The sequence below is a fragment of the Crinia signifera genome, chromosome 4, assembly GCF_055691185.1.
Source record: "Crinia signifera chromosome 4, ASM5569118v1, whole genome shotgun sequence".
NCBI classification, from domain to species: Eukaryota; Metazoa; Chordata; class Amphibia; order Anura; family Myobatrachidae; genus Crinia; species Crinia signifera.
In genome coordinates, this window is record NC_139220.1 from 221,570,732 (window position 1) to 221,595,967 (window position 25,236).

The 25,236-nt window shown below is 43.2% G+C and overlaps 1 protein-coding gene across 1 annotated transcript in view; it reads right to left on the reverse strand.

Moving 5' to 3' along the window:
* AQP9 (aquaporin 9) overlaps positions 1-25,236 on the reverse strand; it is a 46,662-nt gene that overhangs the window by 9,290 nt on the left and 12,136 nt on the right. Inside the window, exons 3-4 of the mRNA XM_083183824.1 lie at positions 19,945-20,082; positions 5,806-5,924 (exon numbers count right to left, since the gene is read on the reverse strand). Coding sequence (XP_083039950.1) covers positions 5,806-5,924; positions 19,945-20,082 — 257 coding nt within the window. The remainder of the gene's footprint in view (positions 1-5,805; positions 5,925-19,944; positions 20,083-25,236) is intronic.

The following is a 25,236-nucleotide window of genomic DNA, read 5'->3' on the forward strand; positions in this document are numbered from 1 at the left end:
CCGCCTGTCCCCACTCGGCACCCGATCCACCGAGACAGCGCGCCTCAGGTCTCGTAAGTTTCACCAACTTTTCAGCAGCGCTGTCCGTCCTTCCTGCTGCGCAGCTCTGCTCAATTTCCTCCACATTCTGAGTTGTGCTCATATTGTTTTTTCTCGAGCTCCCTCCACGAAAAGGTTAATCAGGGTTTCGTTCTCCTGATCCTTGTCTCCTGGCTCGATCGCCTGAATCGCATGGGAGGCTTCCTGCAACGCCAGGGCGAAGTCCCTCAATGATTCCTGTGGTTTTTGTTTCCTCGCGTATAGATGTCCCTTTAAATCTGCAGGGGTGCGTGCATCAAATACACTGGCCAAATTTTTGAAAATGTCTTGTACCGTGACTTTCCTTTCTCCCATCCACGCCTTCACCTCTCTCCTTGCCGGTCCTTTCAACTGTCCTAGCAGCATTTGTACTTGCTGTTCATTGCTTACATGACCCAAATCAAACATGGACTTCATCCGGTCTTTGAAGTCTCGGAATGTTGTTGTCCCCGCCGTGCGTTTATTTCCCGAGTATACGGGCAACCATGGGGCCCCGAAGTAATAAGGCATGGTAATGGGCGAGTTCTCTGTCATTTCTCCTCTTCTTCTTATTCCAATGTCGCTCGGGGATGGGAGGACTCTTCTTTTCGCTGATTTGGGGGTTTGGGGTTCTGACTCCGCCATTTTTCTATCCTGTCCGTAGACGCCAAAACTGTTCTTTGTAATATCCTGAACTCAGTGTTAATACTTCTTTACCTTTTTCTTTCTTTCGGTTCTATTGACCCTCTCACGGCCGACTTCCAGAAATCTTCTTTGGTAAGTATAGTCACGATTGTATATCATGAAACGTTTATTTATATAATAGGTGAATCTATTTGCAATACATATATTTATATACATGCGGTTCTAACACTTTATATGGTGAAGAAAAGTAACAGGCTACTGCTAAAATGACAATAAGCGTGTACCAGCGATATACAATACTACCAAATTCTCTACGTTTTCAATGACCTGTTAACGGTTTTATCTATTATCTCTATAATAACACAAATGAATCCTTATAATACTACAACGGTATGTGTACAGTCTGTATATTCAGCAAGGAGGTGCTAAGTTCACTAAGTTAATGAGTCTCGGAGTCTCAGGTTATGCTAACTTCCTTGCTAAAATAGTTTTGATCAGCGTTTATCTTCCCTGTAATATACGGCTAATCACGAAATATTTGTACTCCAAATGGTATATTTTATGGATGCACTGTGCCTTGTACTTATTCCAGACCACTCAGAATGTTACTATAAATTGCTCAGTGTACACTTTCAAGCTGTACGCATGTTCAGAGAAGCGCCCCCTGGCTCAATGAACCGGGTCTAGCTCCTCTCTTTAAACTGTTCTTTGTAATATCCTGAACTCAGTGTTAATACTTCTTTACCTTTTTCTTTCTTTCAGGTTCTATTGCCCCTCTCACGGCCGACTTCCAGAAATCTTCTTTGGTAAGTATAGTCACGATTGTATATCATGAAACGTTTATTTATATAATAGGTGAATCTATTTGCAATACATATATTTATATACATGCGGTTCTAACACTTTATATGGTGAAGAAAAGTAACAGGCTACTGCTAAAATGACAATAAGCGTGTACCAGCGATATAGAATACTACCAAATTCTCTAAGTTTTCAATGACCTGTTAACGGTTTTATCTATTATCTCTATAATAACACAAATGAATCCTTATAATACTACAACGGTATGTGTACAGTCTGTATATTCAGCAAGGAGGTGCTAAGTTCACTAAGTTAATGAGTCTCGGAGTCTCAGGTTATGCTAACTTCCTTGCTAAAATAGTTTTGATCAGCGTTTATCTTCCCTGTAATATACGGCTAATCACGAAATATTTGTACTCCAAATGGTATATTTTATGGATGCACTGTGCCTTGTACTTATTCCAGACCACTCAGAATGTTACTATAAATTGCTCAGTGTACACTTTCAAGCTGTACGCATGTTCAGAGGAGCGCCCCCTGGCTCAATGAACCGGGTCTAGCTCCTCTCTTTACTTGCCAGTGGATATATAAAATAAACTTCCTCCAAGTGATCTAAACTGTCAGATTCCTCTGTCTGCTCTACTTGGGAGATTTATAATTCGTGGAACAATTTAATGACAGTGAGCACTGATCTATGAAGCAGTTCTAAAGCTACAGCGATGTTTCCCTGGTTACCCTGGCAACAGGTCTCAGCTGTTTCCTTTCCTGTGAGCATTACAAGTTGTGTTAAAAGTAGCAGGCTTATCTGTTTTCCTGGAGTCTGTGCTGTGTTAATTAGAGTTCAATCCAGCAGCTCTGATTACATACAGTTAAGTGGAAGATACCCTGCCTGTCAGCACGCTGCACTGTCCTGACTAACAGCTGACTTCTGTCACAATCACAGGGCAAGCTGCTGTAATGTAGGAGTTAATCTGGTTTCCTAGGTAACTGTTTATTACTTGTATAATATGCACTCTGGGCTACTTTGCCTGTGAATGTTTAGCAGTCTTAGGAACATCAGAAGTGGCTGAGACTGAATAAAATAGAATTTACACTGAACACAATGTAGCTGGGGATCTGGTATATCCTTTCTAGTTCATCTCTGTCTCTCTCTCACTCTTCTCTGGGCTGCCGGGGAGACGTGCAGGGGAACTGTCTGTACTGAAGTATATTGCTCCCTATATGGTGCTGGGCGGATCAGAGCTGTATTGAAGCTGAACTGTCACTGCTTATTGTGACTCTTAGTTTTAATGGGTATCAACTAGGGGGTGGGGGTTGTGCTTTGGTTGTTAAACCCTCCTGTGTAGGTCTCTGTGGGTGGCTGTGCCTGGTATGGGGCCGTACTGGGGACGTGCTATGCTGCTGCAGGGGTTGGTTTGTCACTCACCACTCCCCATTGTATTCTCCAGGGTCCCCTTTTCTCCGGCTCCGTCCCCTCCTTCTCGGTCACTCTCCGCCTCCCGTCCGGCCTCTGTGGGCTGCGGCACTCTCCGCCTCCTGTCCGACCTCCGGGCTTGGCGCCGCCTCTCAATGATGCAAGATGATGCGGCCTCCTGTCTCTCTGCGTCACTCCTCCTCCTACCTCCGTAAGTCCCTGGCTGGATTCTCCGGCCAGCGTTCACCGGAGCTCTCGCCGCCTGTCCCCACTCGGCACCCGATCCACCGAGACAGCGCGCCTCAGGTCTCGTAAGTTTCACCAACTTTTCAGCAGCGCTGTCCGTCCTTCCTGCTGCGCAGCTCTGCTCAATTTCCTCTTCTCCTCAGGAATCTCTCTCTTATTTATAGCTATAGGGCACGCGATCCTCTGCCTTCCCGCTCCCAGCGCGTGCAGGAAACTTTATTAAAACAGTGTTTTGTGATAGTTTATCTTCTCCCCTCGGTGCAGGGCATTTGAACTTGCCCTCCAGTAGTCCCTGCATCCGGGCAGCTCTGTCCAATCTCTCCTGGGGGGAAACTGCAGTGGGCCATGACTATAAACATATTTACAGTACTTTTCATAAAAGTTTATCTTGCCTTCTGTGAAGGCATCCATGGATATATATATACAGGTGTCCATCAGACATGTAACGTCCCCTATGGGGGTAATATATCTATCACAGTGCAAGTAGTGGGTTCATGTTAACAACATATAATATCATAACTATAGGATATTACACATATACAGGAAGGAGATTGTGATCTCCCCCTCCCGTCTTGTCTCAGCTGCTGCTGTCCCAGACAATCCCTCTGGCAGATTCACCTCCAGACAGTTGGGATGCGCACACATAGCTCCACACTCAGCGGCAGTTGAGGTCACTGCAGGGAGCCGGACAGTGCTGCTGCCGGGCGGGAGGAGAGTGAGGGAGTAAGGAGAAAAGTCCAGTGATGTCTTGGAGAACACAGTGGCGGCACGTCTGATGACCTGACGACCTGCTGACCTGGCGAACGCGGAGGGGCGATGCAATGTGCATGGGAATGTGTTGTGTCCCTCCCAGAGAGGGTCATGTTGGGAGGTACAGATGGAGCCACTGTCATCTATCTCTATAATAGGATTAAGTGAGTAATTGGCTTAAGCTGTGTACACACAGGGGCGATAGGGGCTGAAATCGCTGGAAATATGGTCGCTGGCGACCATATTCCCAGTGATGGGAGTGTGCCCCGGCGATAAATCGCTGGGTGCGGTCCCCCTTTTTCAGCCCCGTTCTAATCGCTAGTCGCAGGAGCTTGCACCGCCGGCAGAGGTTCCCTTTCATCAGTGACCATCTCTGGTTGCTCAGCAATATATTGCTGAGCAATATATCTCCCCCGTTTGTACGCACCTTTACTCTGCTAATCCCCTACTCTATTGTTCTATGTATTGTATAGCAGCTAAAAAAAATAGGATAGCCATGGCTAGCCATGCTGAGCCATGGCCTAAGGAAGATAGATGAGATGGGCTCCTACTGTATGCCTACAACTTGTGGCAGCAGCAGATGTGACATATTTTGGTACTTGTGAGTTATCCGGGCTGCCGATTTTTTCATCGCGCCCGAAATCGTGGGCATCGCGTCGGTCGTGGCCGTTATAAGGGGCCGCGACGCGATGCCCGCGATTTCCCATAGACAGTAATGTTAAAAGACACGATGGACCCGATTTCCGACCCGATTTCCCGTAGACAGTAATGTTAAAAGACGCGATGGACCCGATTTCCCATAGACAGCAATGTTAAAATAAAATGACAATGTGAAATTGGCCAATATGGGCATTTCACATTGGATATGTTTTAAAAAAAAAAAATGTTTCATGGCCCCCCACCACCGTTAACGCCACCCCGCTATTGACGCCAACCCGAAGCGTGGCGAGCGCAGCGAGCCCGCGAGGGGCGGCGGTATGCGTCCTCCGACCTTTTCATACCCCTACTATCCACTAGGGCGTGGAGTGAGAACAGAATAGTGTGGCGAGCGAAGCGAGCCACCGAGCCCGAAGCGTGGCGAGCGCAGTGAGCCCCGCGAGGGGACGCGGACACCTGTGAAGCCCGCAAGGGCACGCGGATACCTGGGAAGGTATCCGCGTCCCCTCGCGGGGCTCGCTGCGCTCGCCACGCTTCGGGCTCGGTGGCTCGCTGCGCTCGCCACACTATTCTATTCTCACTCCACGCCCTAGTGGATAGTAGGGGTATGAAAAGGTCGGAGGACGCGTACCGCCGCCCCTCGCGGGCTCGCTGCGCTCGCCACGCTTCGGGTTGGCGTCAATAGCGGGGTGGCATTAACGGTGGTGGGGGGCCATGAAACATTTTTTTTTAAAACATATCCAATGTGAAATGGCCATATTGGCCAATTTCACATTGTCATTTTATTTTAACATTGCTGTCTATGGGAAATCGGGTCCATCGCGTCTTTTAACATTACTGTCTATGGGAAATCGCGGGCATCGCGTCGCGGTTCCTTATAACGGCCACGACCGATGCGATGCCCCCGATTTGGGGCTAAATCGCGGGCATCGCGTCGGTCGGGTGTCCTTAAGTTAACTAAACTTAAGGACAAAATCGGCAGCCCGGATAACTCACAAGTACCCATATTTTAAGGGCAGAATTTATTAATTGGCTTTCAAATGCAAAATGGGCTTTTGCAGAAATAACCTTTATTCTATGAATAGATCATACCTCCCATGACCTATTTCACTACGGTCTATTGTTAAATAATAATAATAATAATAATAGGTACTGTACATTCAGATTACAGCATTTTGCAACAGGTGTAGTCCTGTATAACATCTTACATGTGCCTCTCACACCAATGAACTTACTTGATCTGCAAGTCCATTCAATGTAGAAAGATATGGTGATGGATATGTTGCAAATATTTGCGCTGTAGCATTTGGCCCATCCACTGTAAAAACTCCATTTGTATGCTTCATTAATGCGTCTGCAAACACAAACCAAATTTGTTTTAATGAAGTAGCTTAACGGAACTCCACAACAAATGAAAAACCATATCCCCAATAGAAAATATGATGATATTCTTAGTATTCTTATTATTCTGTCTGCTTATATACAATATTAGAGCAGTTTATACCATTTCTGCTTGTGTACTGGATATTCAGATATAATGTAAGATTTTATGATAAATGATTACCAATGTTTGGATGCCATCTTGTTATAAACAAAGATAGTACATTAAAAAAATAATAACAATGATATCCTTTGCAATATACTGTAACTGGGGTTCCCAAACTCTCCTCAAGAACCCCCAACAGTTTACTTTCTCCAGGTCACCCAGCAGGTGCACAGGTGCAATCATTACTCAGCGACACGTTTAAAAAAATCCACAGGTGGAGCTAATTATGTCACCTGTTATTCTCTGAGGGAATCTGAAAAACATGTACGCTTGGGGTCCTTGATGACTAAGGGCCTAATTCAGACCTGATTGCAAACACCCCTTTTTTTTCAAATGGACAAAACCACGCTGAACTGCAGATGGGGCAAAACTTTTTTGGTTTCTGCGCAGGGTAAATACTGGCTGCTGTATTTGTAGAAAAATCTATATAAAAAAATGTATATAGATAAACTAGGCGCAACCATATCTCCAAACATGACCCTCTCCAGGTAGAGCAATTGTAGGTGGTATATAGAAGCACAGTGTGCGTCCACCGCCGCCAGCTGGGACCAGCTGTCACAACGGCAATCGACAAGAGGTGTATGTATGCAGGGAGACCTCAGATTCCAATAAGCGGTACACAAGGTCCTTTTCCCACCTTGAACCTAACTGCGGAATTTGTATGTTCTCCCCGTGCTCACTTGCATTCCCTCTTGGTATTCCGGTTTCCTCCCACAATCCAAAAATATACTGGTAGGCTAATTGGCTCCTAACAAAATTAAAACTAGAATGTCTGTGTGTGGTAGGGAATATACTGTAGATTGTAAGCTCCACTGGGGCAGGGACTGATGTGAATGTTCAACTATACTCTGTAAAGCGCTACGGAATATGTGTGCGCTATATAAGAAACTGTTATTAATAATAATAATTTATTACAAGAGATTAGGTACAGAAATGTATTTTGTGAAACATTCGTAAAAACAGGTGAGAAAAATTATGCAAAACACAAAATAGGACCTTTATCAGCAGATTTTTACTCATATTTTAACAGTTAGAAAATGAAAACAAGGTCTACACTAGACGTTATGAGTTACAGCACCTGTTATGGTTAACTGCGCATCATTTGTATTACAATGTCTCCTATTATATTTTGATTTGTGAATAGCATAGTTTGATCAGATTACAATTTATTTATTTATTTGTGTATTTTTATCAGGAATATTATTCAATACTATTCTGTGATCATGTTTAGGTATAAATGTAAAACAACTTGCTAAAAAAAAACCTGGCTACTTTTACATATATATTTGTGAATGTTACAAGTTCTTGTTTTGCACTATCTGACTTTCAGACTCGCTTAAGGGGTGTACACACGGAGCAAATTTGTGCTATTTTCTAAGCAATCTGACTAGATTGCTTAGAAAGTAAGTACAGATCTCTCCGTGTGTATGCTCCGAGAGATTAAATATCTCTTGCTAACTAAATCAGTGCATGCAGTCACAATCTAGTCAGATTACTTAGCAAATGACTGCAAATCTCTCTGTGTGTACAGAATGAGAGATACTGATCACAATCTATCATTCTGAACCATTACCCTGACTTTTTTTGCTTAAGCAAAATTGCTTAGCAAAATCGCTTAGCAAAATCACTTAGCACAAATCTCTGCATGTGTATGTGCTCCCCATGGGAGATCTTTACACCAGCAAAATTGCTTAGCAAAATAGCTTAGCAAAATTGCTTAGCACAGATCTCTACGTGTGTATGCCCCTTAAGGTAGAGATATTTTATCAATGTTACAATGACCTTTGGTCAACGTATACTAATCAAATACTTAATGACCTGTATATTGCACTGACAACAACTGTCTTCTTGTGCAGATTATATTAAGAAATATACCTATAAATACGGGTTCTTACCTAAAGCAGCTTCTAAGTGTTGCATTGGTGTGTTAAGTAGTATTCATAGTGACAATGCTTTTTTTCTGTAAATCATTCTTACTATAATATATTGTCAGGGGAAACAAAGGTGTCTAAAGGAGTTTATTTATCAAGGAATAAAGGGGCGTTCTTGCAAAATATACTGACACCATCATTTAAATAATTTGCAACAGTGAAATGGTTGGGTGCTGTTTATTGCTATCAGCCTAAAAACATATTAATGACCGTTTGGCTATGCCTAATTCATTTTCAAACTACCTGAAAAATGTAGTCATTAATATTGCTTTTTCAGCCACCCTTTTTCCCCAGATATATTTATTTGCACAGACCAAGTTCTATGGTTTCCTTAACCCCTTCACGACATTTGACGTATATATACGTCATGGTCGGGAAGTACTTCCCGACCGTTGACGTATATATACGTCATGGCTTAAAACTGTCACTGCGTCTAGAGACGCAGTGACAGAGGGACGATGTCTGCTGTCCCTGACAGCAGACATGTCCGTGCATGCCCAGGGGGGGCTGCGATGCCGCCCCCCCGTCGGCGATCGCTGTGATTGGCTGTTCAGTGTGAACAGCCATTCACAGCGTTTTCTGTGTCACCGGCGAATAACGTTCGCCGGTGACACGGGATCGGAGGTGATTGGTGCTGTAAAGTACAGCACCAATCACCGCGGGGTGTAAGGGTGACACTGGTGTCACCCCACCTCACCCCGCCCGCCCCCAAAGGCCGTGATTGGTCCGTCGGACCGACGGACCAATCACAGCCAAGGAGGGGGGTTTAAACTAACGGTGACTGCACTGCAGACGCCATTCCGGTCTGGAATTGCGTGCAGTGCGGTCACCGTGCCTAGCTGCCGCGATATACTGACCAGAACCCATCCAAATACTTACCTGATCACTGCCTAGATATTGCTTATTCTTGTGACATCTTGTGACATCCTGTGACATCTTGTGCTGCTGCGAGTTATTAGATAGTTATTAGATAGAGAGAGAGATAGAGAGAGATAGAGAGAGATAGAGAGGCCTAGTGCTATATTTTGTGCTGCTGCAGTGTGATAGAGCTATAGATAGAGAGATAGAGAGAGATAGAGAGAGAGAGATAGAGAGAGAGATAGTGACAGATAGTGACAGATTGTGCTATATATTTTTTATATAACTGAAAGAGATATAGGGCCTTATTTTGGTTCATTCTTTCTGACAAAATCCTTCTTAGATGGACAAAACCATGTGCACTGCAGGGGGGCAGATGTAACATGTGCAGAGAGAATTAGATTTGGATGAGTAATTTTGTTTCTGTGCAGGGTAAATACTGACTGCATGATTTTACACTGCAATATAGATCTCACTTTGAAGTAAAACCCCACCCAAATCTAATTCTCTCTGCACAAGTAACATCTGCCCCACCTGCAGTGCACATGGTTTTGCCCATCTAAGAAGGATTTTGTCAGAAAGAATGAACCAAAATAAGGCCCATAGAGAGATAGAGAGAGATAGAGAGGCCTAGTGCTATATTTTGTGCTGCTGCAGTGTGATAGAGCTATAGATAGAGAGATAGAGAGAGATAGAGAGAGATAGAGAGAGAGAGATAGTGACAGATTGTGCTATATATTTTTTATATAACTGAAAGAGATAGAGAGAGATAGAGAGAGATAGAGAGGCCTAGTGCTATATTTTGTGCTGCTGCAGTGTGATAGAGCTATAGATAGATAGAGAGAGATAGAGAGAGAGATAGAGAGAGATAGAGAGAGAGATAGAGAGAGATAGAGAGATAGTGACAGATTGTGCTATATATTTTTTATATAACTGACTGCTGCCCCCCCTTTTGTGCTGATCAGTATAAATTAACTGATCAGCAACTTTTTGGGGGCGCAGTTTTTTTTTTTATATATAGATATACCTGTCAGTGCTGCTGCTGCAGTGTCATAGAGTGATAGATAGTGAGAGATAGAGAGATAGAGAGAGATAGTGACAGAGAGTGATAGAGAGTGCTAAATTTTGTGTCTGCTGCCCCCGCCTTTTGAGCTGATCACTATATCTGAGGTGATCAGCAACTTTTTGGGGGTACAGAGGTTTTTTTTTTTATATATACCTGTCAGTTGCTGCCAGTTGCACTGTCAGTTGCACCAAAGGTTGTGCACCTGCTGCCCCTCACTGGTAATCAGTGTCGCATCACTGATCACCTTTTTTATTTTTTGTGAGTGCTGTGGGGTCTTTTTTAAATTTTTTTTTTACACACACTGTGATTTTGTGTGTGTCCTGTGGCCACTGTGCGCTGATCAGTGACGTACATCACTGATCAGCTTTTTCGGCACAGGGTTGATCTATTTTTTTTTTTTTTGATCAAATTCCTGTTGCCTTTGAGCGCTGTTCAGTGACGGACGTTACTGACCAACATCTGTGCTCAATTTTTGGCGCAGGACCTTTTTTTTTTTTTTAACTCCTTCCATTTTTTTTTTTTTTAACCCCTTCCATTTTTTTTTTTTAACCCTTCAATTTTTTTTTTTTTGTATTTTTTTTTTCTGCACTACATACACACCACACACTACATACCCCCCGGGTTGAAATAAAGTTTGTACCCCCCCCTACACTATACACGTGTTGAAACATTTCACTACCAGTAACACAAAAATATAAATGGCATCCCAAATGTCATCCCAAATGTCGTCCCAGTCATCCAGGAGAATGTATTCAGTGGAGGAGGCATATGCCATGCTTGCCTCTGACTCTGACACAGCCAGTGAGGCAAGCGGGGAATTTGAAGGATTCGTCTTAAGCTCTTCTTCCTCCTCTGGTGATGAGGGACCCCCTCAAAGACGCCCCCGTAGAGCAGCTGAGACCCCCCCCCCAATAATTGATCTCGTATGGACCCCACCACCAGACAATTTTGAGCCCCAGGTTCCTGAGTTTTTGGCCATCCCAGGAATCCAATTTGATTCAACAGGTCTCAGAGAAATTGACTTTCAAATTATTTTTCTCTGATGATTTTATAAATTTAATGGTGGACCAAACTAATTTATATGCCCAGCAGTTTATTGCTCAAAACCCCACATCATCATTTGCTAGGTGGACCCCTGTAGATGCAGTAGAGATGATGACGTTTTGGGGTCTGGTGTTACACATGGGCATAGTAAAAAAGCCACAAATTAGGCAATATTGGAGTACAGATGTTCTGTACAGCACCCCATTTCACCGTATGGCCATGCCCCGGGCTCGTTTTGAGGCAATCCATAAATTTATACATTACACCGATAATGCACAGTGCCCACCCAGAGATGATCCCACCTTTGACAGGCTATTCAAAGTCAGGCCGGTCATTGATCATTTCAGTGCCAAATTTGCAGAGCTATACATCCCTGATAAATGTATTAGTATCGACGAGTCCCTTATACATTTTAAAGGAAGGGTTAAATTCCGCCAGTACCTTCCCAGTAAGAGGGCAAGGTATGGCATAAAAATGTATAAGCTGTGTGAAAGCACCACAGGGTACACCCACAAGTTTAGGGTATATGAAGGGAAGGATTCAAGAATTGAACCACCAGAATGCCCCCCCTCCCTCGTAGGTGTTAGTGAAAAAATTGTCTGGGATTTAATGCACCCCTTCCTGGATAAGGGTTATCACCTCTATGTGGATAACTTTTACACCAGCATCCCCCTGTTTAAGGCCCTTGGTTCAAGAGGTACAGCAGCTTGCGGTACTGTGCGCAAGAACCAAAGAGGCCTCCCCAAAACGCACATTGCCCAAGTAATGAGAAGGGGTGAAAGCAGGGGAATATGCACCGAAAATATGTTGTTGGTCAAATATAAGGACAAGAGGGATGTCCTTATACTGACAACAATTCATGGAGACAGTACCACCTCCATCCCTGTACGAGGTACCAGTACCCACACCTCAAAACCAAATTGTATCCTAGATTACAATAAGTACATGGGCGGAGTGGATCTTTCAGATCAGGTACTGAAGCCGTACAGTGCCCTGCGGAAAACAAATATCTGGTACAAGAAGCTGGCCGTGTATATCATCCAGATGGCACTGTATAACGCTTACGTGCTATTCCGTTCTACCGGCCAGAGGGGGACATTTATGCACTTTCAAGAGGAAGTCATAAAGAGCCTAATATTTGGGAATCAGCAGGCAGAGGGCCCCAGTACTTCTAGTACTGGCCCCCGTATTGTACCAGGGCAGCATTTTCCCAACGAAATCCCCTCCACTGCAAGAAAGGGCAGGACACAAAAAAGGTGCAAAGTTTGCTATAAAAAGGGAATAAGAAAGGATACTATTTTCCACTGTGAAACTTGCCCCGACAAACCCGGCCTATGTATAAAGGAGTGTTTCAAAATATACCACACATCTATGGATTATTAGGTTCATCATTTCACCGTGCTTCGGGGGTCTTGCTAATGCCACATAGCACCCACCATTCATTCCACCAGAATCTGAGCTGCAAAATCCAAAAATCACTCATTCCCTTCTGAGTCCTGCCATGCACCCAACTGGTATTTTTTGGTCACATGTGAGGCATTGCCGTACTCTGGAGAAATGGGGGCACAGATTTTGGGGTGCTTTGTCTCCTTCATTCCTTGTGAAAATGAAAAATTTTGAGCCAGAAGTACATTTTTGTGTAAAAAAATGTATTTTTTTCATTTTCACTGCCCAGTTGTACCAAAATTGATGAAACCCCTGGGGATTTGAAATGTACACTATACCCCTAGATGAATTCCCTGAGGGGTGTAGTTTGCAAAATGGGGTCACTTGTGGGGGGGTTCCACTGTATTGGTAATGCAACATAGCACCCACCATTCATTCCACCAAAATCTGTGCTCCAAAATCCAAAAATCACTCCTTCCCTTCTGAGTCCTGCCATGCACCCAACTGGTATTTTTTGGTCACATGTGAGGCATTGCCGTACTCTGGAGAAATGGGGGCACAGATTTTGGGGTGCTTTGTCTCCTTCATTCCTTGTAAAAATGAAAAATTTTGAGCCAGAACTGCATGTTTGTGTAAAAAAATTTAATTTTCCATTTTCACATCCCAGTTGTATCAAAATTGATGAAACCCCTGGGGGTTTGAAATGTACACTATACCCCTAGATGAATTCCCTGAGGGGTGTACTTTGCAAAATGGGGTGACTTGTGGGGGGGTTCCACTGTATTGGTGCTTGGGGGGTCTTGCTAATGCGACATAGCACCCACCAAAATTCCACCAGAATCTGAGCTGCAAAATCCAAAAATCACTCCTTCCCTTCTAAGTCCTGCCATGCACCCAACTGGTATTTTTTGGTCACATGTGAGGCATTGCCGTACTCGGGAGAAATTGGGGCACAGATTTTGGGGTGCTTTGTCTCCTTCATTCCTTGTGAAAATTAAAAATTTTGAGCCAGAACTGCATGTTTGTGTAAAAAAATGTAATTTTCCATTTTCACATCCCAGTTGTACCAAAATTGGTGAAACCCCTGGGGGTTTGAAATGTACACTATACCCCTAGATGAATTCCCTGAGGGGTGTACTTTGCAAAATGGGGTGACTTGTGGGGGGGTTCCACTGTATTGGTGCTTGGGGGGTCTTGCTAATGCGACATAGCACCCACCAAAATTCCACCAGAATCTGAGCTGCAAAATCCAAAAATCACTCCTTCCCTTCTAAGTCCTGCCATGCACCCAACTGGTATTTTTTGGTCACATGTGAGGCATTGCCGTACTCGGGAGAAATTGGGGCACAGATTTTGGGGTGCTTTGTCTCCTTCATTCCTTGTGAAAATGAAAAATTTTGAGCCAGAACTGCATGTTTGTGTAAAAAAATGTAATTTTCCATTTTCACATCCCAGTTGTACCAAAATTGATGAAACCCCTGGGGGTTTGAAATGTACACTATACCCCTAGATGAATTCCCTGAGGGGTGTACTTTGCAAAATGGGGTGACTTGTGGGGGGGTTCCACTGTATTGGTGCTTGGGGGGTCTTGCTAATGCGACATAGCACCCACCAAAATTCCACCAGAATCTGAGCTGCAAAATCCAAAAATCACTCCTTCCCTTCTAAGTCCTGCCATGCACCCAACTGGTATTTTTTGGTCACATGTGAGGCATTGCCGTACTCGGGAGAAATTGGGGCACAGATTTTGGGGTGCTTTGTCTCCTTCATTCCTTGTGAAAATGAAAAATTTTGAGCCAGAACTGCATGTTTGTGTAAAAAAATGTAATTTTCCATTTTCACATCCCAGTTGTACCAAAATTGGTGAAACCCCTGGGGGTTTGAAATGTACACTATACCCCTAGATGAATTCCCTGAGGGGTGTACTTTGCAAAATGGGGTGACTTGTGGGGGGGGTTCCACTGTATTGGTGCTTGGGGGGTCTTGCTAATGCGACATAGCACCCACCAAAATTCCACCAGAATCTGAGCTGCAAAATCCAAAAATCACTCCTTCCCTTCTAAGTCCTGCCATGCACCCAACTGGTATTTTTTGGTCACATGTGAGGCATTGCCGTACTCGGGAGAAATTGGGGCACAGATTTTGGGGTGCTTTGTCTCCTTCATTCCTTGTGAAAATGAAAAATTTTGAGCCAGAACTGCATGTTTGTGTAAAAAAATTTAATTTTTCATTTTCACATCCCAGTTGTACCAAAATTGGTGAAACCCCTGGGGGTTTGAAATGTACACTATACCCCTAGATGAATTCCCTGAGGGGTGTACTTTGCAAAATGGGGTGACTTGTGGGGGGGTTCCACTGTATTGGTGCTTGGGGGGTCTTGCTAATGCGACATAGCACCCACCAAAATTCCACCAGAATCTGAGCTGCAAAATCCAAAAATCACTCCTTCCCTTCTAAGTCCTGCCATGCACCCAACTGGTATTTTTTGGTCACATGTGAGGCATTGCCGTACTCGGGAGAAATTGGGGCACAGATTTTGGGGTGCTTTGTCTCCTTCATTCCTTGTGAAAATGAAAAATTTTGAGCCAGAACTGCATGTTTGTGTAAAAAAATGTAATTTTTCATTTTCACATCCCAGTTGTACCAAAATTGGTGAAACCCATGGGGGTTTGAAATGTACACTATACCCATAGATGAATTCCCTGAGGGGTGTACTTTGCAAAATGGGGTGACTTGTTGGGGGGTTCCACTGTATTGGTGCTTTGGGAGTCTTGCTAATGCATCATAGTACCCACCATTCATTCCACCAAAATCTTTGCTGCAAAATCCAAAAATCACTCCTTCCCTTCTGAGTCCTGCCATGCACCCAACTGGTATTTTTTGGTCACATGTGAGGCATTGCCGTACTCAGGAGAAATTGGGGCACAGATTTTGGGGTGCTTTGTCTCCTTCATTCCTTGTGAAAATGAAAAATTTTGAGCCAGAACTGCATGTTTGTGTAAAAAAATGTAATTTTTCATTTTCACATCCCAGTTGTACCAAAATTGGTGAAACCCCTGGGGGTTTGAAATGTACACTATACCCCTAGATGAATTCCCTGAGGGGTGTAGATTGCAAAATGGGGTGACTTGTGGGGGAGGTTCCTAACTTTTAGCACTTATGGTGCCTAGAAACCTACATGGTGCCTAAAAAAAAATCTCATAAAAAGGAGGCTCCAAAATCAAGTAGGTGCTCCTTCTATTATGAAGCCTGTGGTTTGGTCAACGTGCACACTAGGGCCACATATAGGATATTTTTTAAAACAAAAGAATTGGGGGAATCAATTTTTAGTCACATTTCTCTAGTAAAATCTACTGTATTTGTTAGAAAAATGTATTAAAATTGAAACTCTGCAAAAAAAAAGAAATTTTGAAATTTCACCTACACTTTGTTTTAATTCCTGTGAAACACCTAAAGGGTTAACAAACTTCCAAAATGCTGTTTTGAATACTGTGAGGGGTGCAGTTTTTGAAATGGCATCATTTATGGGGGTGTCTCACATACAAGTCCCTCAAAGTCACATCAGAACTGAACTGGTCCCTAAAAAAATCAGTGTTTGAAATTTTCTTGAAAATTTGAGAATTTGCTAGTCATATTTGAAGCCTCCTAGTGTCCAAAAAAATGAAAAGGGGGTTGAAATAATGATGGCAACATAAAGTAGACATATGGTCTATGTTAGTTATTAACTATTTTGAGTGGTATGATTATTTGTCTCACAAGCAGAAAATTTAACATTTTGCATATTGCTAAATATTCCATTTTTTCACGATATTTTGGTATTTTTCACAAAAAAACACAGACTGTATCGACCAAAATTTACCACTAACTTGAAGTACAATGTGTCACGAGAAAACAATCTCAAAATCACTGGGATAAGTAAAAGCAAAAAAAAGTTATCCCCACTTAAGTGAGACATGTCAGATTTGAAAAAAAGGGCTCTGTCATGAAGGCACAAACTGGCTCTGTCATGAAGGGGTTAAGATAACTGAAACTGTTACTATAAATCAGGAAAGAACTGTAGTTAAAGTTATACTTGTTACATACAGGAAATCATTTCCATATACTAGTTTATTGCTTATTTATCTTTATTTTCACCTAATGTAGCTGTATTTTTGTCTTAGAAATGTATTTAACAATATATGTATTGTGACTGAGTTAAAAGGATTTCTCTGTTTAAGCAAACTGCAGCAGTTAAACATACAGTAGATCCAGCCCGGGTTTTTGTTGGAGCTCAGGAATCGACTGCAGCTAAATTGATTAGTAGCACCTGTGAGATGCTTTAAGAGATGACTCCTGAGGCTAGGCTAGCTGGCCAAGTGATAGGCTGGGGGCCTGGGATTACTGTAGTGGCCCCCACATACAGCACGATATTCAGGCATTTTCTGAGCGATTCTAACAAATCGCTCAGAAAATGCCTGAAGATGCATGTAAATCGCTGTGTATATAGCCCACACAGCGATTTACATGCGCGCACCCGCCGTTCTGAATCTGTCCAAGATTCAGAACGGACGGGCTGTACAATTCAGAGCAGTCACTCAGAAAGCTCCTGCTCATCTCCCGCATGTGTGGCTGCGGGCAGATGAGCAGGACTGAGCGACTGCGGACGCCGCAGACCCGCCGCACCCCGCACCGCAGAACCGCCGCACCCCGCACCGCCGCCACCCCTGACCTCCCTCCCCCACCAGCAGGAGCACCCATCGCCACCCCCACCTCACCTCTCCTCTCGGCGGCAGCATCGGGACGGGTCACGGAGATGTTAAAAAAAAAAAAAAATTCAAATTTCAAAATGGCCGCGGCCAGCCAATCACGGCTCGCCGCGTCATTGCCCCGCCCCCTAGAGCTGGCTATATTAGCCAGCTCGAGACAGGGTCGGGGCAGTCAGTCCGACGGCGGAGGAGGAGTGAAGAGCTCCTGAAGTCCTGGGAGGCGCGGCCAATGCAAAAGAGCTTAAAAGGCCGCCGCCCCCCAGGTGAAGAACACAGATGAAGAGGCAGAAGCCCTGGGAGGCGGCGGCCATGCAAAAGAGCTTAAAAGGCTGCCGACCCCCAGGTGAAGAACACAGATGAAGAGGCAGAAGCCCTGGGAGGCGGCGGCCATGCAAAAGAGCTTAGGGGGCCGCTGCCCCCAGGTGAAGACCAGATGCAGTTTAATAAAATACTAAAAACTCTGTGTTTGTGTTTTTATTAAATAAAACATTTAAAACCAGTGTTTGTTGTTTTATTTTAATATTTCCTTTACAGGGGGGCTATAGGTACCGGCGGGCCTTTAATGCCCCACATGCTGGTACCTGTGGTTCTCCCAAGTGCCCACATGTGGGGCAGGCTTGCTGGGACCTGTAGTCCTACTGTAAAAGACAATATTACTGTTAAATAAGCTATCAACCCTGCACCCACCGCCCAGGGGTGCAGGGGATAGCCCCGGGCTGCAGCCCAGGCCTGGGGTGCCCTGGAGAGGGGGGACCCCCTTATTTGGGGGGTCCCCACCTCCCCAAAAACTCCCGGCCTGGGCTGACTAGTTAGGGTGGGTAATGCTTTGGCCACGGGACACCATCAAGCGTGTCCCCTGGCTATGGCATTACACCCCCTGCTAGTTTAGCCTGGTGCTGGTCTCCAAAATATGGGGGACCCCTATTCATTTTGTCCCCCGTATTTTGGAAACCAGGGCCAGCTCAAGAGCCTGGTGCTGGTCCCCAAAATCTGGGGGACCCCACGCACTTTGTCCTCTGGATTTTGGGAACCAGGACCACTCAAAAAGCCCGGGGCTGGTCATGCCTGGGGGGGGGGACCCCATGCCATTTTTTTTTACAAAATTATTGTCTGCATGACAGCGGATGAGACGCTGGACCCCGGACTTGGTAAGTATTTTTTTGTCAGCTCCCACTGTACCACCAACGTTTAATAGTTTGCATATGGGTTTGCATTCTGTTCAGGGGGAACCACTAGCCACCATGATTTAAATTTTGGGGGGGGGGGGGTAGCATATTAGGGGAAGTGAAAGAATACTTATTAAAGAAGACGTGTTCAGTAATAATAACATTTTTGTGATGAAGTGCAGTGTTTCACTTTCTGTGACAGATTTGAAATCTCCCATGCTGAATCTCCCATTATGAATCTCTGACACAAATCTCTCTGTATGTGGCTCATTGTCTGAAATGAGTCACAAGAGTGAAATCTCTTGTGCTGAATCTCCCGTTATGTATCTCTGGCACACATCTCTGCGTATGTAGGGGCCTTAGGAGTCATTTGACTGTAATCTAGAATAGACTGTGGAATGCAAAGCTGTAACCTACAACTGCTGATAACCATAAAGATGCTTTTTGAACTTTTATCTAGTCCATGTGATCCTTGTCACGGTATTCTTTTATTCTTTACTGGTTTTCACATAATGACCAATAGAGCTTTCTTATTTCCCCACTGTTTTACACCATTCTATAGTATAGCATTAAGAACCCTGCTCTGGGATTTAAAAAAAAATGTAATAAAGACTACAGTAAAAGTACTTCTTCAACTTGATAATTTATGTTTCGTTTTAAAAACTTAAAGCAGTGGTGTAACTGAGGTTGCTGACAAATACTAGCATACAAGTCAATTCTCTAGATATAATTAGTTTCCAAAAATAATAATGTTACAATCTGACTAGTATCCAAAGCCTGGAGATGTGCCCAAAGATCCTTATGACCATCCACACAATTTTGTTGGCAAAGCTTTGCCTTATATTTATCTTAAAATATATAGTAAACAAGTAGTTCTAACTGCTTGCCCATTTGTCTGCTATTTTGTGTTATGGTAATATTATGGGCCTCAATAACAGCAGTCTGGTACTGCAATGCATACTGCAATTGGACCCACAATTGGACCAACATTGTGCAATTTATTCTATCAACTCCCACTACGTCATCCGGTCCCCGCTCTATATATGCAGTCGTTGATGATATAGTCAAAATTGAGCCGCATGTACAGACGATGGAGGACATTGTTAACGATCCACAGGAGTGTGCATCATTAGCGATATTGAGGGAACACACTGGACAATGTTTTGAATAATGTTGCTCAGAAATGGTAAATGAAATGGTAAAATAAGCAACTTAATTTATTTAATATTGCTTAGAATACCCAGCTTAAGGAGGTATTTATCAAAGCTTCGAAAGAGATAAAATGTGAGATATAAAGTCTGAGAGAAACAGCTCCTAATTGTAACTTTTAAACAGCCTATACAATGTTAATTAGAAGCTGATTGGTTAGTGCTTCATCTCTTACAATGTTATCTGTCTACGCAGCGATATTTTCATTGTAAATTCAAATATCCCCAGCAAAACAGAGTTTTATTAATTGTTGCAGTTATATGATTATCAATGCCTATATTCCTGAATGATGGGATTTGTTTATTGGCAATTGATAGGCTAAATATTGTGTGCAGACCAGTGTTCAAGTATGAAGGTACTTTCTATAAAACAGTAGATTTTTTTCAGCAACAATCTAGTGTTTCATAAACAAAATAGACTTACCATAGTAGACACCAAAAACAGCCGCGGAGCCAGTAATAGCACCTAGAAACTGTGCAGCCACGTAGAAAGGAAATTTGACCCACGGTAACCTTCCTGTTAAACACATGGCAAATGAAACTGCAGGATTGATATGACCACCTGAAATGACAAGATATTACACATTAAAGATGATTGCAATACAGTATTACTGCAATAAAACAAAGGTATTACATTTTCGAAAATACTGGTCTTATTTAAATGAAATATCATTTTTGGGAATCTCTTACAGGGTGGCCAGACACATCAACTAATGGAAGGAGGATAAAAAAAATATGGATGTTGGGATGCGGCGGTCAGTATACTGATGCAGGACATAGGGCCTTATTCTAGTTCACTCTTTCTGACAAAATCCTTCTTAGATGGACAAAACCATGTGCACTGCAGGGGGGCAGATGTAACATGTGCAGAGAGAATTAGATTTGGGTGAGTTATTTTGTTTCTGTGCAGGGTAAATACTGACTGCTTTACTTTTACACTGCAATATAGATCTCACTTTGAAGTAAAACCCCACCCAAATCTTATTCTCTCGGCACAAGTTACATCTGCCCCACCTGCAGTGCACATGGTTTTGTCCATCTAAGAAGGATTTTGTCAGAAAGAGTGAACTAGAATAAGGCCCATAGAGAGGTGGAGGCCCATATGTCCATGTTAAGAATCACATGTGCATTCGACTCTATGGGATACATTTACTAAGATGGGAGTTCTATTGAAAATGGGATGTTGCCCATAGCAACCAATCAGATTTTACTTCCTATATATTTAGAACCTTTTAGAAGATAATAGATAAAATCTGATTGGTTGCTATTGGGAAATAAGAGAAGACTAAAAGGTAACACGGTGAATAAGCTTTTTATAGATATGGTGATAGAGGCTTAGAAAAGACCAGATTTGTTTGGGGCTCATCATGTACAAGAGTTTAAAAAGCATAGCTGCTAATAGGAGCAGTAAAATGAAGGAATAGGACAACAAATCACTAAGGGAAAGGGGTGGGGGTGGAATTCAATTAGCCATAGTAGTTTACAGCAGGCTAATTGATGCAGCAGTGCCATTCAATTAACCCTTGTGGCAGCTCAAAGGCTGTAGTTAACTGGGATTTTTTAAGTGTAAAGAGATCCCCGATAAATAGCCCTGTCCTCAGAGGCTGCATGCTTTCTAGACAATAGACCCGTACACTTATTCTTGATTCTATGAGTCCACGCCCGTTAACAAAATAATTTATGGATGAGAAAAAGGGTCTAATTGAATAGCCCCAGGCTTTAAAGCATAAGGCTTTTTTTCAGTTACTGCTTCTGATTGAATTCTAAATAAAACAAAACAGCAATTTATATTAACATTTTTTCCCAGCTATAAAATTGAAAACTTTTTGTATCATTTTGTAAATACAACAGTTATATAATTTAGCGTAACAATAAGATAATGAGATGACTCAGCAGAAGGTTTGTTGAAGCACTGGATATGCTCCCACAGGCCATAGACACGGATGTTCCTGCAGCTTTCTGTGTTTAAGCTGTTGTAAGACCTATTAAAGAATTGCCTGCAGGTGTTTGGCTGTAACTGCTGTGTTATTATAGCGCTGTAATTTTGCAACAAATTACCCGATGATCACTTTCAGCTTACTTATAGGAATGTATGTAACAATGATGTAATGCTGTTATTTAATATTAAGCAACTGTACAAGTTTGTATTGTTCTGTACAGTGCATTGGGCGCAGTTCTCATTAACTGTTCCAAAGCTATAGGATTGATGTCTAGAGGGTGATGATCCCCCCTAATACACATGGCATGTTTTTACTTCTAAAACCTTGAACCCAGCAAATATGATTATGATCTTTTGTATGCATGCAGTGTCAAAAAAGTAGAATATGACGGATACAATGTATGTAATGGCATATTCAACTGTTATGGTAATAGCATTCCTGCAAAGAAATGTATAGATGCAAGTTCTAAATGCAAAGATGCAAGAGGAGACCACAAAAACCTGAATTTGCACTTAGACTGCCCACCATAATTCCAAGCAACATGGAGGAGATCACTGTTGGCTGGCCCATATATTTTTGCCGAAAGTTATGCTACAGTAAGCACCTCAATTTATGTTATGTTAGATTGCAGAGTTTATTATAACTATTCTTTTACTTGCTTCACTGAAATCATCACTGCTCAACTCCCTTTTGTCATAGATTACTATCCATGATACTTCTAATCAACAGCCACTTGGGGAGGGGGCAAAGGCACAGTAGTGATGGTTGCCAAGGCAGAGACACTAATTTGGAGAGGGGACAGAGTAACTCATGGGGAAAGGGAGTCAGAAGAGCATATGGAGAGGGGGTCAGAGGAATACATTGGGGGGGGGGGGGGGCAGAATAATGATATTGGGAGGTCAGTGGAAATAAGGGAGAGGGGAGATCATAGGCACACATGGGGAGGTAGAACGCTGAGGCATTCTTGGGGAGAGGGATCAGAGGTACTGCACATATAGGAAGGGAAGATGAAAGGAGGTAGGAGGCAGAGATACTTGTGGGATAGCGAGGTCATCGTCACTCATGGGAAGTTGGGGCAGAGGCATATCTGACCAGGTAGGAAGGATAATAGTAGCACCTGAGGAGGCAGAAGGCAGGAGTACTCATTGGGAAGGGGTTATGGGGAGGGGAGATGAAATGTACACAGTAACAAGAGAGGGGCAGGAGAGTGTATACCCTTTTTCAATGCCCTGTCCTGTTGAAGGAGCTCAGGGAGGAACCAGTTAGTGGCAATAATCTTTGTAAATGGAGAGAGAGGACTGACTGCTGCAGCAGCCTCTCACCCCAATCAGCAGCAATCAGTTAGTCCTCTTTCCCCTTGTGTGAAGTGCAGGGGGAGTGATCGCACCTGCCCGGCCCTGTTTCCTCCTCAGCTGCTGCTGCCCACTACATCGGGGACTGGCGTGGTCGCGTACACATTCCCTATAAGTAGGTATATCACCACACCTCACGTCATTGGCCACACTCCCTCCTTACCTGGGCCAAGCAAGACTGTAGGCACCAATGTAGGTGCATATGGGAAGGCATGGGGCAGAGGCACTTATAAGGGTGCGATTAGAGGCCCGCATTAAGGAGAGATGGGGGTGGGAACAAATGCAAAGTGCAATGGATGAGCTGTGATGATATTCTATGATATAGAGCAATAACATTCTTCTCCTACTGAAATTATCATAGATTAATATCTCATACCTAAGGAAACGCAGGTGTGGCGTTGCCTGCTCAGGGTGGGAGGCTGAATCACATGATGACAGCGCTTGCCCTGTTTTCTGCGATCACCGGCGGTATAATTATAAGTCGGTTTAGACTGACTTTCATTTCCGAAGGGGATTGAAATCTTTCGATGGTTAGTGGCCATGGAATGACTTTGCTCCCCTTCGACAGCATGCAAGGGAAAGTGTTCTCATGGCGCTGCTAAGCTGTTCGCTAGGCTGTGAGTATATGCAACCTAGCGAACATGTCTGAATCAGGCCCTAAGTCACCTAGGGCCAGATGCACTAAGCTTCAAAAGTGATAAAATGGAGAGTGATAAACAAACTACCAATCAGCTCCTACCTGACATTTTTCAAACACAGTCTGTGACATGACCGCTGGCTGGCTATCCATTTTATCACTTCTGAAGCTTGGTGGATCTGGCCCTTAATCTTTTCTCTATCTTTCACATTTTTGCACCTGTGGCAAGAGACACCCTTTTTTGCTTATTCCTATTAAAAATGTCTATCAATCTCTCCTTTCACCAAGCCATAGATGAAGTGCAGAGTATCCAAGGACACTGAATTACAAAACAGCAAAACTGTAATATTCTGTTCTAATTTCAGAAGTGACAGCTTTAGAGATCTGTAACCTTTGAGTTTCTGGCTGTGGCCTTCATCAACAGAACTTCTGTTTGCTTAATTGTAAGGTCACTATTCTTTAAAAAGTAAACACAGATAATATGCATCATGAGAAGTTCTTCATCGTTCTGCACAAAATGATAGCGACAAAGTTAATGATCTGTAATTGTTAGAAAAATATGCAAATGAGCTAATGGGCAAGTGCGGGTTTCCAGAGGGATAAAACCCCATGATACATTATCTATCTATCTATCTATCTATCTATCTATCTAATAATCCTTTATCTGTGTGTCTTAGAAATAAAAAAGGAATAATAATAATAATAAAAAAATGACAATAATGGCCACAAGAAAATGATTTATGTGTCTGTGTATATATCCCTATAAATGCTGCAACATGGGTGGGGTCCCACAGAACAGGAAGGGGTGTTGAACCAGAAAATGGAGGGGTGGGAGAGAGAAGAGAGAACAGGGTGAGGAAATGGAGAGACCAAGAGAACATGTAGGGGAACAAACACAGATTTAAGGACTCAAGGGGTGTGGGAGAAGAGACAGAACAGGGGGCATAAGTGCCTGATAATTTACTTCTGTACATGTGTCCGAGATGCCTTCGGCATGTATCCTGATGGTTTCCATTGGGACACCATTAGAATTGCACGTGGAGGGCATGTCGGTGTCAGGGACTTCATTGAATTATAAGTCACTCTAATATCTGATGGTAAGGCTTATGTCTGATTAATGGTGCAACTTTTGTGTTTCAGTATGGAATCCATCAGTGACAGCATGAGCATAACCATACAGACACAGTGGCGAAGCTTCCCAAACACCGGGCATATGCTGCATAGATACTAGGTGTATAAAAAAACGCATCTGCGTATGCTATTTTTGTATATGGCTTTTTGGATCTTAAAGGGTTCGTAGTAAAATGCCCAATTATAAGCTGGTGGTTTGGGTGCTATAAAACAGCGCAAGGCAGCTGGTTTATAATGTATATCAAAATTATACTTCACTTCCCTGGTAGGTCCCTATTTGAGAGCAGTTGTACAAGGTGGCAAGTGTGTCAGGGCGATAGAACAAAAAGATAGCTGTGTGTGGTTAAAGGTGCTTTTTGTATTGAATTGGACCCACTGCTGTCTAGTCTGCCTGTATAGTGGAAGGACTCCATAGTTTTCAACAGTTCTGGAGATGGGCTAGGAAATGGGCTGCAGAGGCATGAGTGGAGATCATCTGAAGGTTGGGGAATTGTGCAGTCAAGACATGGGCAGTGGTCACATGTATTGGAAGCCTTCAAATGAACATCTGGTCACTGCTTTTGCCTATGATGGCCTATGATTCTCAAACAAATGAGAGGGTTGTGCACAATCCAACAAATCTGTCATGACACCAAATCTCTCACGAGTTTGATCCT